Genomic DNA, 14312 nt, shown 5'->3' on the forward strand with positions numbered 1-14312 from the left:
AGAAACCAAACCCGTGCACCAAAAAGCTGCTGCCGCCGCCACCTCTGCCCCATTTCGGGCAGCAGCTCCCCCGAGCTAAGAAACACCTCCCCAACCCAACTCGCTCAGCGACCGCCCCGAGCGACTGGGGAAGGCGGGGTCAGCGCGGCGCGGCCGTCCAGGCCCGGCCCCGTCCCGCCCTTCGCCGGCAGGGAGGCGGAGTCGGCTGGGTTTGCGCGGCCGGGCCGCTTCCTGGTCACCTGAGGGGGAGGTAGAAGCCCACTGAGGCGACAGCAGGGATCTGGTGGTTTCAGGTCCCACTGCTGCCATGGCCTCTCTTTTCAAGAAGAAGACTGTGGACGGTGAGTGGGGCGCTAGGCAGCCGGCTCCAGGGGGAGGGCCCCACCGGTCCCTCTCCGCAGCCCGCAGTGGCTGCCCCCAGCTCTCGTACGGTCCCGGGCGCGGAGTTGGCCCTGGCCTAGGCTCGTGGGGAGCGGAAGCCCAGGGGTGACGGCGGCGGCGATGCTCGCGGGGCGTCCTCGGGCCCTGTGTCCCGGCGGAGCGGGAGCTCGTAGGGAGAAGAGGAGGCCCCAGCCCGCCGGGGTGACTCACGAGCCAGGCGGGGCGGCTGGGAGTCTCCGGGCCGGCCTCCTGGGACAGCGGGAGCTGGGTCCTGATGATCCCTCCCGGTCTGTGGGTGAGGGAGGAGGAATAACAACCTCTCGTTGGCAGCGGGGGAGCAGAACAGGCCCGCAAAGAGTTGTTCGAGCTGAGAGGGAACAGGGGGCGAGCGGTGCGGGCCGGCGGAAGCCCGCTGTGTGCGCGGCAGGAGGCGGCCGGGCATGACAGCAGGCTTCGGAAGCCGCTGGAGCCCCCTCGGCTTTGTACGAGCGTTTTAAAACAAGTGGGTCTGGATGTTTTAGTAATTGCTCTGTCAACAAAACGCTTAAAGTTATGCAGAAATAATGATCTCCAAAGTAAAGCGAAGAAAAGGCCGCTTACCTGGCAGCAGTCCTGTGGGCGATCAGCCCGCCAAATGCGCCCTAAGTGTGGCTGTGGGGCAGAGGTTAACTGGGGCTTGGTGAGCCCCAGAGCTGACTGGTTGGTGGGCATGTTGGGTGCCCTGTGACAGATCAGGTGGGTCCGTGTTTGAAAATGGCTGGCCAAAAATGACGCTGCGCATCAACCAATTGTATGTCACTAAGGGGGAATACGTATGTATCCTGCTTGTCCCATTTTTGGTGCTCGAGGTGCAGCAGCTGGGAGGGGAGGAATATGGAGATGATACTAAGCTTCCATGACCAAGGCAGGTTGTAGGAGCTAGGTCAAGCCCTGCTGGGTGTCTCTCGTCTAACCTGTTCTAAGGAACAGAGGCGCTTCCTACCCTGGTGTGCAAGGCTGCGGGAGTGACTACTGGCAAAAGGCTGCATCAGGAGTACCCCGTCTTGTATTCTGCTGGAATAAAGCTAGGAATTTGTGTCAGTTATCATAGAGAAACAAGAACCAAGTTCTTATATTAGCCTTAACTTGAAGAAAAACCAAGAAGCAAAACAAATGAAAGGGCCTTTAACTGCGGATAGTTGTTGTTTCAGTTTATTGCTGTCCCTAGTTTGAGCCACTGTGAAATCAGAAACAACAGTAATAAGCATTGTGCTCACCCTTATTGTCTCATGACTGAAGTATAGTTCTTGTTTCTTATCATCTTGAAGTTCCTACTTCTCAAGCTTTATACGCTAAGGGATTTTTTTTTTAATAGTTATTGTACTTAGGAAATACAGTCTTGTATGTAGCTGTTAAGCTTTTTCATTTTCACAAGTACAGCTATGTTAGTAATATATGTTTGTCTACCTTCAAAATTACTTGCCTGTAGCATTGTTTTGAGAATAATATTCACTGCTGCTTTGCCAGTGTGAAGAATGAAGTGTTATATTCTGTGTCATCTTTCAGCTCTTTGTTATTGGCCATAGAAAAGCCTGAAGATGCTTTTTGTCTAGGTCTCAGAGCAGTAGTAGCACTGTAAAAACAGGTCTCTCTTTCATGAAGTTGTATGGACAAAATAATTGATGGTAAGGGGTAGTGTATATGCCCTCTTTAAAATGCCACCAAAGGTCCAGGTTTTTCCTGAATCAAACTTCAGGTTGAAATAATTTCAGCAATGAATGTTTTACAGTGTTTATGGTTGTGGGAACAAAGAACACAGATGTTTCTTTCTGTTTGTAGAAAAATTATTGCAAATCTTAATACAGAATGAAAACGGTGGCAGCAGTTTTTAGAATTATCCTACATGCCTCTATTTCCATTAGCAGCTCTGATTCTTTGTATTGATTTTCACGTCCTTCAAACTTTGTAAGTATAGTAGTGGTGCCCTGCCATGATGTTACTTGTATGGATTAGAAGAACAAATCTACACAAAGTTTATGTGATGATCTCCGCCTTTTAAACTCCCACCCAGAGTTTATCTGATGTCATGTAGGAGCATGTCATGTCATATGTTAGGAGCAGATGAATTTCATCGTAAAAGTACTAACGCCTTTCCTCTCTAAAAGTCAGAGGATGCTGAGTCAGATGCAAACCTCTTTAACCTTTGTCCAGGTGAATCACACCTAAGCATGTGCTGTAAACTCTTAACAAAAGTTAATTGCAACTATCATGATTAATGTCTATATTGTAAATAATGCCATCTATAAATACTTGCTTTAATAAATAGATGTTACTGGTAAATAATTTTTAAATATTACAGTGGACAAAACTCCTATGCAAGATGATAGTTGTACCTGACAGTGGTCAAGCTTCTGCTGGCTACACCAGTTGTCAGGAAACTTAAATTTGCTATAAAGGCCTTCACTTTCATATCTTAATTTCTTAAGCATCTGCTTGTTGAAAAAGTTTGAACACTATTGCTTTATAGTCTGAAGTGAAGTTGGGCTGCACAGACGTGGTACTTTTCTGGAGAAGTGTAATATCCATCGAACTAGAGTAAGGACAGAGAAGAGCAGGATCCAGACCTTGTGTCTGAGAATATCTTCACTGTTTTAATGGACTTGGAATCTCCATAACTGCTCTGAGATGTCATATACAAGGTCTCTTCAGCTTGTCTGTGTGCTGCAGTTAGGCCTGACTGGTTGAAAAGCAGTAGGATCACAATGAATATGTTATTGCCAAGTTAGAGTTGAGCTTGCAGAAAAGTATATGTACCCAGCTCTTCCTGTGTGGTTAAGACTTTTGCTATGGTTATGGTGCAAAGAAACATATTAGGGAAAACAGCCATTTTCCTACAGGATATGGCCTATGCTGCTGAAACAATGATTTGTATATCTAAAATTGTATTTTGCTAATATTTCATTGATTTGAAATGCTAACAGTTCAGTCTGAACCAAGGGAGGCTGTCAAACATAAGTGCATGTCTGCAGGGTGCTTAGCAGATAAGATGTTCGTGTAGTATTGAAAACTTTTCCCAGCTATAAATATTTTCTTTCCAGATATAATAAAGGAGCAAAATCGAGAGTTAAGAGGTACACAGAGGGCTATAACCAGAGATAGAGCAGCACTCGAAAAACAGGAAAAACAACTGGTAAGTAGAGCAGGGAACTTTATTTTACTCTAAAACCAAACACACCGCTCCAGTACAACAGAAAACTTGCAGAGTTCTAAAGATACAACTCAATGTAGAATAATTGAACACAATCAAAGTTGTCTTCCCCTTTTGAGTTTTTAGTTATTGAAATTGTGTTGGAAAAAAAATTACTATCTAAAAGTAATGCTCAGCCTTTAAGATAGGAAAGGCCTGAAACTGTTCAGATAAAAATAATCATGTTCATTTTTCCCTCCATTCTCAGAAGGAACCTTCTGAAAGATAAAGAATGTTTTTACAGTGCAGGCTTGTAAATCAGTGGTCTTGTGGTGGAAAAACTTAACAGAAGTGTCAGTGCTGTCATGTTACCTAGTGGGAGAGAATACTTGAAAAGTTAGGATATCCTCAGTACCCCATAGGGACATTATTTTAATTCATATACAACTTCCCTAAAACTAGCTGCTAATAGGAAAATCATCTGCCTAAATTAAGATCTATTTAAAACTTTTTGTGTGTGAGCTATCAAGTATTCAGTGTATGGCTGTTGCACCTGTGTGGCAGTATAATTGGATAAATGGATGTGACAGATGGTGGAGTTTTGATGCATGAAGGCATGCTCAGGCTGTGCGAAAAGCTATGCAAATCCAGCCACTGTTTCAGTAGTTATTGAGGTGGTGTTCCATGGCAGCAGGTTGTATGAATACCAAGAGCTAAGAATCATAAGCCAAAAAACATCAGAGAAATTGTTTATGGGAGTTTTGAACATGCAAGATATAGCAGGTTCCTCATAGATAAGGCATTTTCCAGTATGAGATATTCTGACTCTGGAAATAGCCTTAATTTTCTTGAATACTTGTGTTGGAGTTTTGATTACTTACCACAGTAAATTGTTTCAGAAATGCTGGATTTCTGAGGGGAAGAAGAAAGGAGAAGTGAAATATGTCTTTGGAAAAAGTTAAAATTTGCTGTTAGGATGAGAGGATCAGTGGATGATGAATACTAATCTTCAGAGGCAGATCAGGTGAAAAAGGACCAAGGGCCTGTCAGTCAATCTCAGAACACTTTGTTGGGTACTTTCTTCAGAAAGACTTTTCTTTCCTTAACTGTGACGTGCTATCCTGAGAAAACTCAGTTATATTAATTCTACGTATAAAAATGCCTTAAAGTATGCAGACAGTTCTGTTTCAGTTCAGTAACCTCGTATGACTATCTGAATTTTGATTATTTTTTTTTCCAGAAGAATGTAACTGACATTAATAAGCTCGCCCCAAACCTCTCAGAAGCAAATAATATATTGCAACTCTTTACCCAAATTATTCTTACGTAAGAATAAAATCATCTATATAATAGGGTTGATTTCTCAGAGGGATTATCTGCAGTGACTTAGCAACAGTTGGTGTAGGTTTGTATTTCATTTTGAAAATCATGTTATAGATGCTACATAGGTATTTCATATCTGAGAAATCCCTGTTTTCAAATATTTGCTCTTAAAATTAGGCTGCAAGCTAGTGTTTGCCAGTGCGCAAACTAATCCCTCCCATCCTTCACTGTTCTTGAGGTATAAGGAAAACAAACGTAATGTTCTTGGCATGCTACAGAAATTTGTTTTTGTGGTCTCTGTGAGCTACTTACAAAGAGAACAGCTTTATGTATATTTGAGGCCTCTAATGTTTAAACAGCTTGATACTCTACTTGCTCATCTGTACCATCTTAGATTAAAAATAGTATGTATGACACAGCCTTTCAGAAATTATGGATTTACAGAGATGACTTTGTGCCAGTGCCAACTTTACATATGATCTTGCCTTGTAGAAAGGCTAATACAGTGGGTTGGTTGCCTTTTATCATGACCATTTTGCCTATCCTGGAGACCAGTATTACCTTTTCAGAGCAATATATCTTAAAAATGCAGTTTTCTGGACCACCAGTGTACATGAAGTGAAGTAACTGTGTTGCCATAGCAGGTATATTCTTCTGAAGAATCACAGGAGAAAGCTGGTCTTTAAAAGCTGCTCCTACCTAACAGTAAAAATCAAAATATACAACTGTACCCAGACAAAGAACTGAGCTATTATGGCAGGCCCTTCTTAAAAAGCCTGACAAAGAAAAATAAGCTAGAAAGTTTACATTACCAACTCACAAACCAGAAGGCATACTTTGAAAAATGCCAGCTGACAATTATTTGTGTCAAACCTTTTCCTGGTACCTCCGGGCTAAATACCCACTTTTAGGTTTGGATGTTTTGGGTTTTTTGAAGTGTTATTCCCTATCCAGATATGTAATTGAAAGTGCACATATAAATGAATGTGATGTTATGCAGATGTTGAAGTCTTTTGGGGAAGACTCTGCTATCATGCTATAATTCAATTTTATTGTGTTTTCTTCTTCTGGTGAAGTCATAACAGCATTACATTTATTTTACTAAATCGTCTTGGTAAAAAAGCAAATATGACTATGTAACATTAAATGTCTTTAAAAAAATCAAGAGAATAGTTAACTTTTGGAATTTAATTGTTAGGTTTAATTATAGTCTTTGAATGAATGAAAAATCTGTAGAATTAATCTTAATACCTTTTTTTAACAGGAACTGGAAATAAAGAAAATGGCTAAGACTGGTAACAAAGAAGCCTGCAAAGTGCTGGCAAAACAGCTTGTACAACTGCGGAAGCAGAAAAGTCGAACTTATGCTGTTAGCTCTAAAGTCACTTCTATGTCAACTCAAACAAAGGTCATGAACTCTCAGATGAAGATGGCAGGAGCTATGTCAACTACAGCAAAGGTAAGGTGTTACAAGAGATTCTTTTACATTAGAATGCAGCATATGGTTGCAAAGGTTGTGTTATTTTGGTTACGGTAATTTAAGGATAAAACCTCCTGCTTAATAACCCAAATGGTGTTGAGGATACAGTAGGAAAATGTAATTTGATTCATACTATGAAATATTTACTTAGTCAATCCAGCCAGTTAGCACCTAACTATGCATATTTTGGGCTAGGTATCTGTCAGATGTTAGCATGATAAAAATGAACTCATCCCAAACCATGCTGCTGGTGTCTTGCCTGTGTATCTTGTCACAAGCAGTTTTTACAGGACAAAAGTAGGGCATGCTTCATCTAGAAATCAAGACAGTGTGTCACAGTAGCTTTATGGCTAGTGCAAAATGTAGGTTATTGCTTCAGATCTTAATTTCCTAAGGAAGTCAAATCTGGAGTTCCATGTCATTCTCACTTTCTGTGTTCTAAAGAAACAGTATTGCATTAAGTTTTCTCACAAATCTTACTTCATGAAAGTCTGAAAAATCAGAGTTATCTGAGTTTGTTTTTTTTCATTTTTCATTTTTGAGAAATTTCCCTGTTTCCTTGAATTAATAAATAGGGAATTTGCTTTTGGCAAACAGGATTGTTCAGCTTGTGGTGTAGGAAACAGAGTTGGCACACATCGTTGTAGACAACCTGTGCTTTTTATCATAGTCCAAGTTAAATCCAGTCATGTGCCATTTAAACGCAGTAATGCAATGCAGCTTAGTGCAAGAAGTAATTACTGTTAAGGCTTTGCTATCAGGTATCTTTTAGAAGCAGTGAGTTCACAGTTGTCAGCCCTTCAGTGGTACGAAGTTGTGCCATCCTTCCTGACTAACCCACAAAAGGGGGGGGGCTTGTCTGACTGTGCATCCAATTAAGTAAATCAGCTTGCTCAGTATTCCTGCAGCAGTGTTGTGTGTGAACTAGTTGGTCTTGCTTTTTAATTATTACATGGTTATCTTGTTATCTGCAAGATAAATGTATCAAACCCAAAGTGTCAGTAGACTAATTGTGAAGGGTAAGTCAGTAGGAAAAAACCCAATCAAACAAAAATATAAAAAAAAAAAATTGACAAGCATCAGAAAAGTGCTGTTGTTGGAACACAGAAGGTACTTCTATGGAATAGTTTGTGTAACATTATTGGAGAGGATGGTGTTAAATTCTTTAGGTCACTTTTAAACTGAGCAGTTTTCCTTATCAACATGGAAAGTTTGAAAAAGTGTTCACTTGTGCATTTTGAACTTTAGAAACTATTCTTAATCTCATACAACTATCAGTGAAAAAATATATGGAATCAGTTATTTCAACAAGCAAGATAAATACATGAATGTGAAGCTTTCAAATTATTTTCTGTATACTTTTTAATGTGTTTGGCACTAATTTTGGACACAGTAAAGTCATCTACAACACTTGTAAAAGAATTCTAAAGAACTAACACCCTCTAGATCCAGAGCAACTTTTAAAATTCGAATAATATGAGTGTGAACACGGTCTGTCTTTTACATTCAAGTAACATTAGAAGCATAATATATCGTCACTTTAAAGAAACTCGGACACAAATGCAGAACTGCTTCAGTGAAGCTGGTAGCAGCTGTAGTATCTTGATAGCATCCCTTTTAATTAACCAACTCTTACCTTTTCAAAGCTGGTTGAAACTTTGTCTGAATTACTCATGTTTATATTTAGGAGTAGATGTCCTATGAGAGGTACAATAGCTTGCTTCTTAGGAAAGAAGAAAGTATTAAATACGAGTGCCTGCAAAGGCAATGCTGCATACTCATAGTAAAGCAGGTGATATTTATTACACTATTGCAAAAAAAATCTCTACCCATTACAGAGGTTCACCCTAAGCTAATATGTATTTCCTGAACACTTGAATATTTGCTTTTCAGAGAAAAGTATTTTTTTCCATTAAATTGACGTAAAGAAACACTTGCAATCTAATGCCTAGTCTGTAGTGGTGGTTCAAATAAATATTGCTTACTGAATAAAAAACCTGCAGCCATTTACCTCTTTAAAAGTAAGGCCATAGGTGTGCAAGTTAAGAAGTGTTGTCTCATTCTTTTCATTTAAATCAGGTAGATTTTTCTAATACACAGCCAGGAGAAGGATCATGGTACAAAGAAAGATGCATATGTTTAAAAGCGTGTCCATTAGGATAATAGATAGCAAAATTTCTTACTAGGTGCAGACTGTGCTATTTTTCTGTTGTATGTCTATAATTTTTTATTAGAGAAATCTGATTCCTTCTGAAGGTATATATTGATATTTACTAATGTCTCATTGTATGATAAAGGTTTTTTTCAATATTAATAGACAATGCAAGCAGTTAATAAGAAAATGGATCCACAAAAGACACTACAAACAATGCAGAATTTCCAGAAGGAAAACATGAAGATGGAAATGACTGAAGAAATGAGTAAGTTCTACACTGCAAGGAACAGCTAGCTCCAGCCCACACTGCTGTTGGAAGGGTACAGCCTAGAAATACTGAAGGATATAAACTTGAAGTTTTATATCTACAATTAATGAGATTAACAGCAAAAGTGAAGAGCAAATAAAACAGTGCGTGTCTGAGCAGGGAGGCTGAGCCTTAGGCTTTTTAGTAGCTCTGTGTACCAAATCTACATCCCATTCCTTCCCATCTTCATGCAAAACACCCATCATACTTCTAGAAGGGAAGAGGGTTTAAGACCTGTTCAAAACCTTGTTGGCATAACTGGTAGGGGTACTTGAAAAAATGTACTTTCTGTAGCTGATAGTTCTGCGTGTGCTTGTTCTTCTGGGACACTTAACTTAGATGTTACTGATAATCTGAGCTTTACATACATGGTGTTTTGTCTCCTTTTTTAATTTTAAGCTACAAACAACTTCTTGGGGAGTGGCAAGTTTCCTATTCCCAATTGCATCTGTCCACTGTCACCTTAATACCAAACTGCCTGGTGTTGCTAGCGCAGTCTCCTTCCTGTCCTAATTCCTGTCACTATGTTAGCTGAAGTAAGTAGAATAGACTCAGAAGTATATTGTTGAGCAAGATGTGAATACCTCGACGGCGCAGAACTGTTTTGTTGCAATATACATTGTTAGCCGAGTAGTTAACAATTTCTCAGCTTACTTGGAAGAAGAGGAGGAAAGGGATTTTTGTGGAATTATGGAAGATGTTTTTAAGAAAAGCTAAAATCTAGTGGGAAGGGAGATAGATAGATAGATAGATAGATAGATACATAGATAGATACATAGATAGATACATAGATAGATAGAACAATTGAACTATTCTGGTGAATAGTTTTTATAACAGCAGGCATGCCTTACCCTGTTGTTGCTATAGGTGTGCTCACAGGCTTTGCAAGGCAGAGGTGAGAAACCAATATACAGGTGCTTTCTGTTGGTATCTTATACATTGGTATTAATATTACATTCTGGGTGGGTAGAAGAGTAGGAGGAAGGAGGGTAGGTAATTTTAATAACCTTTTTCCTTAATACAGCATGGGTTTGGTTTTTAATTTTTTTTTATTTATTTCTTCTAAGTTAATGATACTCTGGATGATATTTTTGATGCTTCTGATGAAGAGGAAGAAAGCCAAGATATTGTTAACCAAGTGCTTGATGAGATAGGAATTGAAATCTCTGGAAAGGTATGGCAATTTTCATCCACTTCAGGTGCTTTTTCCCCTTCATTCCTGTTGCATACAGTCTTATTCTGGAAGTCAGCTTGTCCCAACATATATTGTTGTGACTGAATTCAATTTGTCTTCTTTTAGATGGCCAAAGCTCCGTCAGCTGCCAGAGGCTTACCATCTGCATCAACATCAAAAGCTGCTACCATATCAGATGAAGAGATTGAACGGCAGCTCAAAGCTTTGGGAGTTGATTAGCTCAATGGCAATATACAGTCTGCTTTCTAATTATTCAGCTGCAGACAGATATAAAAAGTGCAAATACTCTTTCAGTGCAACTGATGTGTAGGGAAACTTTGAAGCTTCAGGAATGACAGCTTGAAGTTGGTACTGGGGGACAAGAAGGGAAGAATATTTTGAATTACTTTACTAGAAGTATGTTTGGTATGTCCATTGCATGGAGTCTTTCTGAGCACTGGACCAGCCAAAGATGTAATTCTAATGTTAAATTTATTTATACTAGATCTGAATCTGTCCTCTGAATTCAAAATCTTCTTCTGTCGCATTTCCTGATCTATCTTTAAAATTTTCTGTGGCTGCTGGTGATGCCTCCTAGGATGGCACCTATATAAGATACATCATTTTTATAAAACTATCTCTATTGGAAAAACTCGTTGTCTGTCATCTTAGCACAAATGAAACTTCACCTTTGCTCTTTTGAGGACAAATAGCCTTGAAAGTCTAGCAAATTTAGGCAGAAAGAAAAAATATTTTATGTATTTCTTTCAAGTTCCTGTATTAACTTTGAGTTGATTAAATAGTAGCTAGTTATTCTTTTTATCAAAAGGGAAGGATGCAGTCCTTCTGCAGTTAAAAGATTAAAATTTGGTAGTGAACTTCGTTGCATGAAAGGCACTGATGGAACTATATAGTACTGTAACATAGCTGGTTTCAACAGAATTGCTGTGCCTTTATGTATATAAATCTTATACCTTCTAATTCTTTTCAGAGTGAGTCTTTGAAAAGTGCGTAAACTGGTAAATAAGATGGTTTCACAAAGACTACAGTGAGATCTCTGTGTGCACTTGATGGAACTCAGTGCTGAAGTTCAGAAATGCAGCTTGTGCACTTGAGAAAAAGACATTTGCCTGAAACAACATTTGTATATATTTTACAGTATTTCTTAATGGAAGATAACTGTGCATAATTGTATTGTTTACTAAGATGCAATTGATCACATTGATAAGCGAAATGAAATCTTAGTTTTGAGAACAATTTTGGATGATACATAATAATTACTCCTCTAAACACTGTAATAAAAGTGTTCTGGTTCTGTGAAGGTTTTTCTGTGGTCTCTGAACCGCATAAGCATGATTCTAGCTGTAAGTAGAATGCATTGGGCTAATCAATTAAAAACTGTTGATATTTTAAATAGATGACAAAGTCTGAGAATGCAGTTCCTGGTTACAACTTCCTAGATGGTGTGAAGTTCCTCAGGGCTTTGCTCTGCTGGGGATTATTTGCCCCTCATTTGTGCTGATGTAGTGGGGCTGTTCACTGAACAGAAACAACAAAATCATCTTGGCTTTAAAAAGAGAAAAGTAACGTATCTTCTCCCAAGACTGAAACTGGGATAACTGTGGAGAGGACAAACTGCAGAAAGAGACTTTGCACTGCTATAGAAAGTGTAACAGGAAACCATAACCTCTATGATCTACTGTTGTTGCATCATCTGGGTTTTGGCATAGAAGTGCAGGTGTTTATTCTTTCTGTTTGAAGGAAGTAATGGACAAAATACGCATCTGTGAGGTAGTGGGTAGGAATGTGTAAGTTTATATATTTCATATATCCTCTATAAGGTGATTTTTGTTTTCTTTCTTACAAGTTTTGTAAAAATCTAATAAAAGGCTTTTTTTTTTTTCCCACAATGACTTTGTCCTCTGTAGGGTTAGTCTTGCACATCTGCCTCTTAGTGGTCTTTCTTTGGATTCCTTTTAGCTGTGATAAATTTCATTTTGATCTGAGCCTATAAAGCAGCTTAACATTTGTTGTACTTGCGTGTGGCCCTTTAACTTAAACTCAACATTTGGTACAGACTTGATCAACTTTGCATTTCCTTCTGTCTAACTGTCTGTAACCAAATAGTGCTCTTAGGCACTGAAGGAGAAACCATCATGTGAAATTAGGTATAGAATTTTACTGATTGATTGTATTTTGATTGAACACTAAAGTTTATGGCCTTTCTGAATGAAGTCTGCACTTTAACCTTGTAATGGCTGTCAAAATAGGGAATAATTCTGCAGTATTTATCTATGTGGTGTTTCAAGAACATGAATGAAGGTATTGCTTTTTGGTGTCATTAAGACTGCTGAACTAAGGCTACTGTCAATAGCTAGTGTTTCTGTTAACAGTTACCTTTTAAGTCCTGCAGCCGTAATCTGTATAAAACACTTTTAAGTAGCAGAGTGAGAAGTGGTGTAGGTTTGCAGGCTTGCTTATATTTATTTCAAATATAGTTAGTACCTTGTAGCTCTCTATAGCATCCCCTACGGAGGAACAAATTCCTTTGTAAATCACTCTTAGCAGGCTGAAAAATACTCAACCCACTCAATCCTTAAACCTTTATCTTTGGTGACACCTTAATAGTAACTAAATTTGAAAGTCCTCCATCTGAGAACAGCAATGCAATTGTGCACACACCTAAGAACAGCTCCAGTGGGGCAGAGTGAGGTCGATCTTGCCCAGAAGTGCCCATAAGCAATGCCCAGGAAAATACGAGAACAAGATAAACATAGATGCCTCTTCCTCCTCTAATACTCTTTCAACCTGTAACTGTTTTGTATTCAGAGCACTTCCAGAGCAATATATAAGTTCCTCTGTATACAACAGCTTGGGTTGGCTTTCTCATTTGTGAACTTGTCTATATAGATAAACTTCTGGCACCCACCCACATTTTTTAGCAGAGAAGTTCCATAGATTTTACCCCGCCACATGAAAAACCACCACTTATATTTTTCCTTAAGCTTCTTTCCAGCTTCACATATTTACTCTTAATTCTTAACATGAGGCAGGATGGTGAACAGCCTGTCTCCATCCAGCCTTTCAACACAGTTTACTATTCAGTAGACCTCTATAGCATTCAATGCACACATATTTAATCTAAAAGAGAGACAGTAGCTTAAACACTTCCTCTTAACCTTTGATCATCAGCTTTGCCTGTATAGAAGTCTGTTGTGTCCTTCAGATGAGAGGGACAGAATGCTACACAGTACTCCAGAGGTAGGTGAACCACAGATTTATGCACTGTCACAACATCTTATTTTAGCCTCTATTCTAGTTTTATCACCCTGCCGAAAGTTACCAGGGGAAAATTAGTAGGAAAAACAAACCACCCACAAAGAAAAATAGTGCAGCCCATGTTAGTCAAATGGGCAACTAAACCCTTACTTGCAGGTTTATGAAGCTGCCCCTCAGAAGCCTTATCTAGAGATTTTTTCCCAGTCAAGTGTGATTTGTGACAATTAAGTCACTTTCTTTAATGGCTACAGCTGCAGCACATTAAATTGTTTTCATCCAGCTTTTTTCTTCAAACAGTTCTGCTCTAATTTGTTTGTATTTCTGGGGCAACAGGTAGATGTGTTTAAATGGTGGCTGCTTCCTCCACTTTGCCTTTTGTTATTCTTTTGAAAGAAAGTGGCATTATTTGTCACTTTTTATTTTATTTTGCTATGCTTCTGCAGTTAGCCTCCGCTGGTTACGGTAAGTCTGCTCTTGAATTAGCTATTATAACATGCTAAAATGAGTAAGTGCATCAGCACAATACACAACTGAAAAAGTGTTACCAAAACAGAACTACAAACCATTACCTGGAATACCAAATGTATAAGAATACTTTATTGGGTGGGAGGGAGGGAGGTACAGGCTTATAGCATTTCCAAGAGCCTTTTGTAATTAAGAAAATAATTTAGAATATAAATAGGTTTTATATATATCAGATAGTTTCAACATACATAACACTAGATCACATAAGGTGGAAAGTACACAGATACATGCCACCACCTTCACTGAGTGCGAATCTTCTCAACTGCATCTTTCATCTGTTTGGAAAGTTTATGATCTGTTGATAAATGGGGCAAATAAAAGCTACAGCTTGGTCTTTCCCTGCTATAGTAGATAAGTTATGATAGTGATGAGAACAGCCTGGAGAGCGTAAACAATGCAACACTTCCCCTTCGAGTTCTCAAATTGAAGTATTCTTTCCAATTAAGGGGTTACAGTAATGCATTCACCCATAAAAATGTATTATCTTTAGGAGCCTGGTTTCCATAGCTGAACGGGGCTATG

The 14312-nt window shown here is 39.0% G+C and overlaps 1 protein-coding gene across 1 annotated transcript; it reads left to right on the plus strand.

Annotated features, from left to right (window-relative positions):
- The first annotated feature begins 202 nt into the window (after window positions 1-202).
- On the plus strand, window positions 203-11896 carry CHMP2B (charged multivesicular body protein 2B). Its single transcript, XM_080613103.1, has 6 exons — window positions 203-341; window positions 3459-3550; window positions 6135-6329; window positions 8668-8770; window positions 9880-9986; window positions 10113-11896. Exons 1-6 carry the CDS (start codon window positions 308-310, stop codon window positions 10224-10226), a joined length of 645 nt encoding a protein of 214 aa, XP_080469229.1. The 5' UTR covers window positions 203-307; the 3' UTR covers window positions 10227-11896.
- Window positions 11897-14312: the final 2416 nt, after the last annotated feature.

This window comes from Psittacula echo (genome assembly GCF_963264785.1).
Source record: "Psittacula echo genome assembly, chromosome: 3".
NCBI lineage: Eukaryota > Metazoa > Chordata > Aves > Psittaciformes > Psittacidae > Psittacula > Psittacula echo.

Coding starts and splice junctions, on each gene's coding strand:
- CHMP2B (XM_080613103.1), top strand. CDS start 308: ATGGCCTCTCTTTTCAAGAAGAAGACTGTGGACG. Junction 6,330..8,667: donor CTATGTCAACTACAGCAAAG/GTAAGGTGTTAC, acceptor CAATATTAATAG/ACAATGCAAGCAGTTAATAA. Junction 8,771..9,879: donor GGAAATGACTGAAGAAATGA/GTAAGTTCTACA, acceptor ATTTCTTCTAAG/TTAATGATACTCTGGATGAT.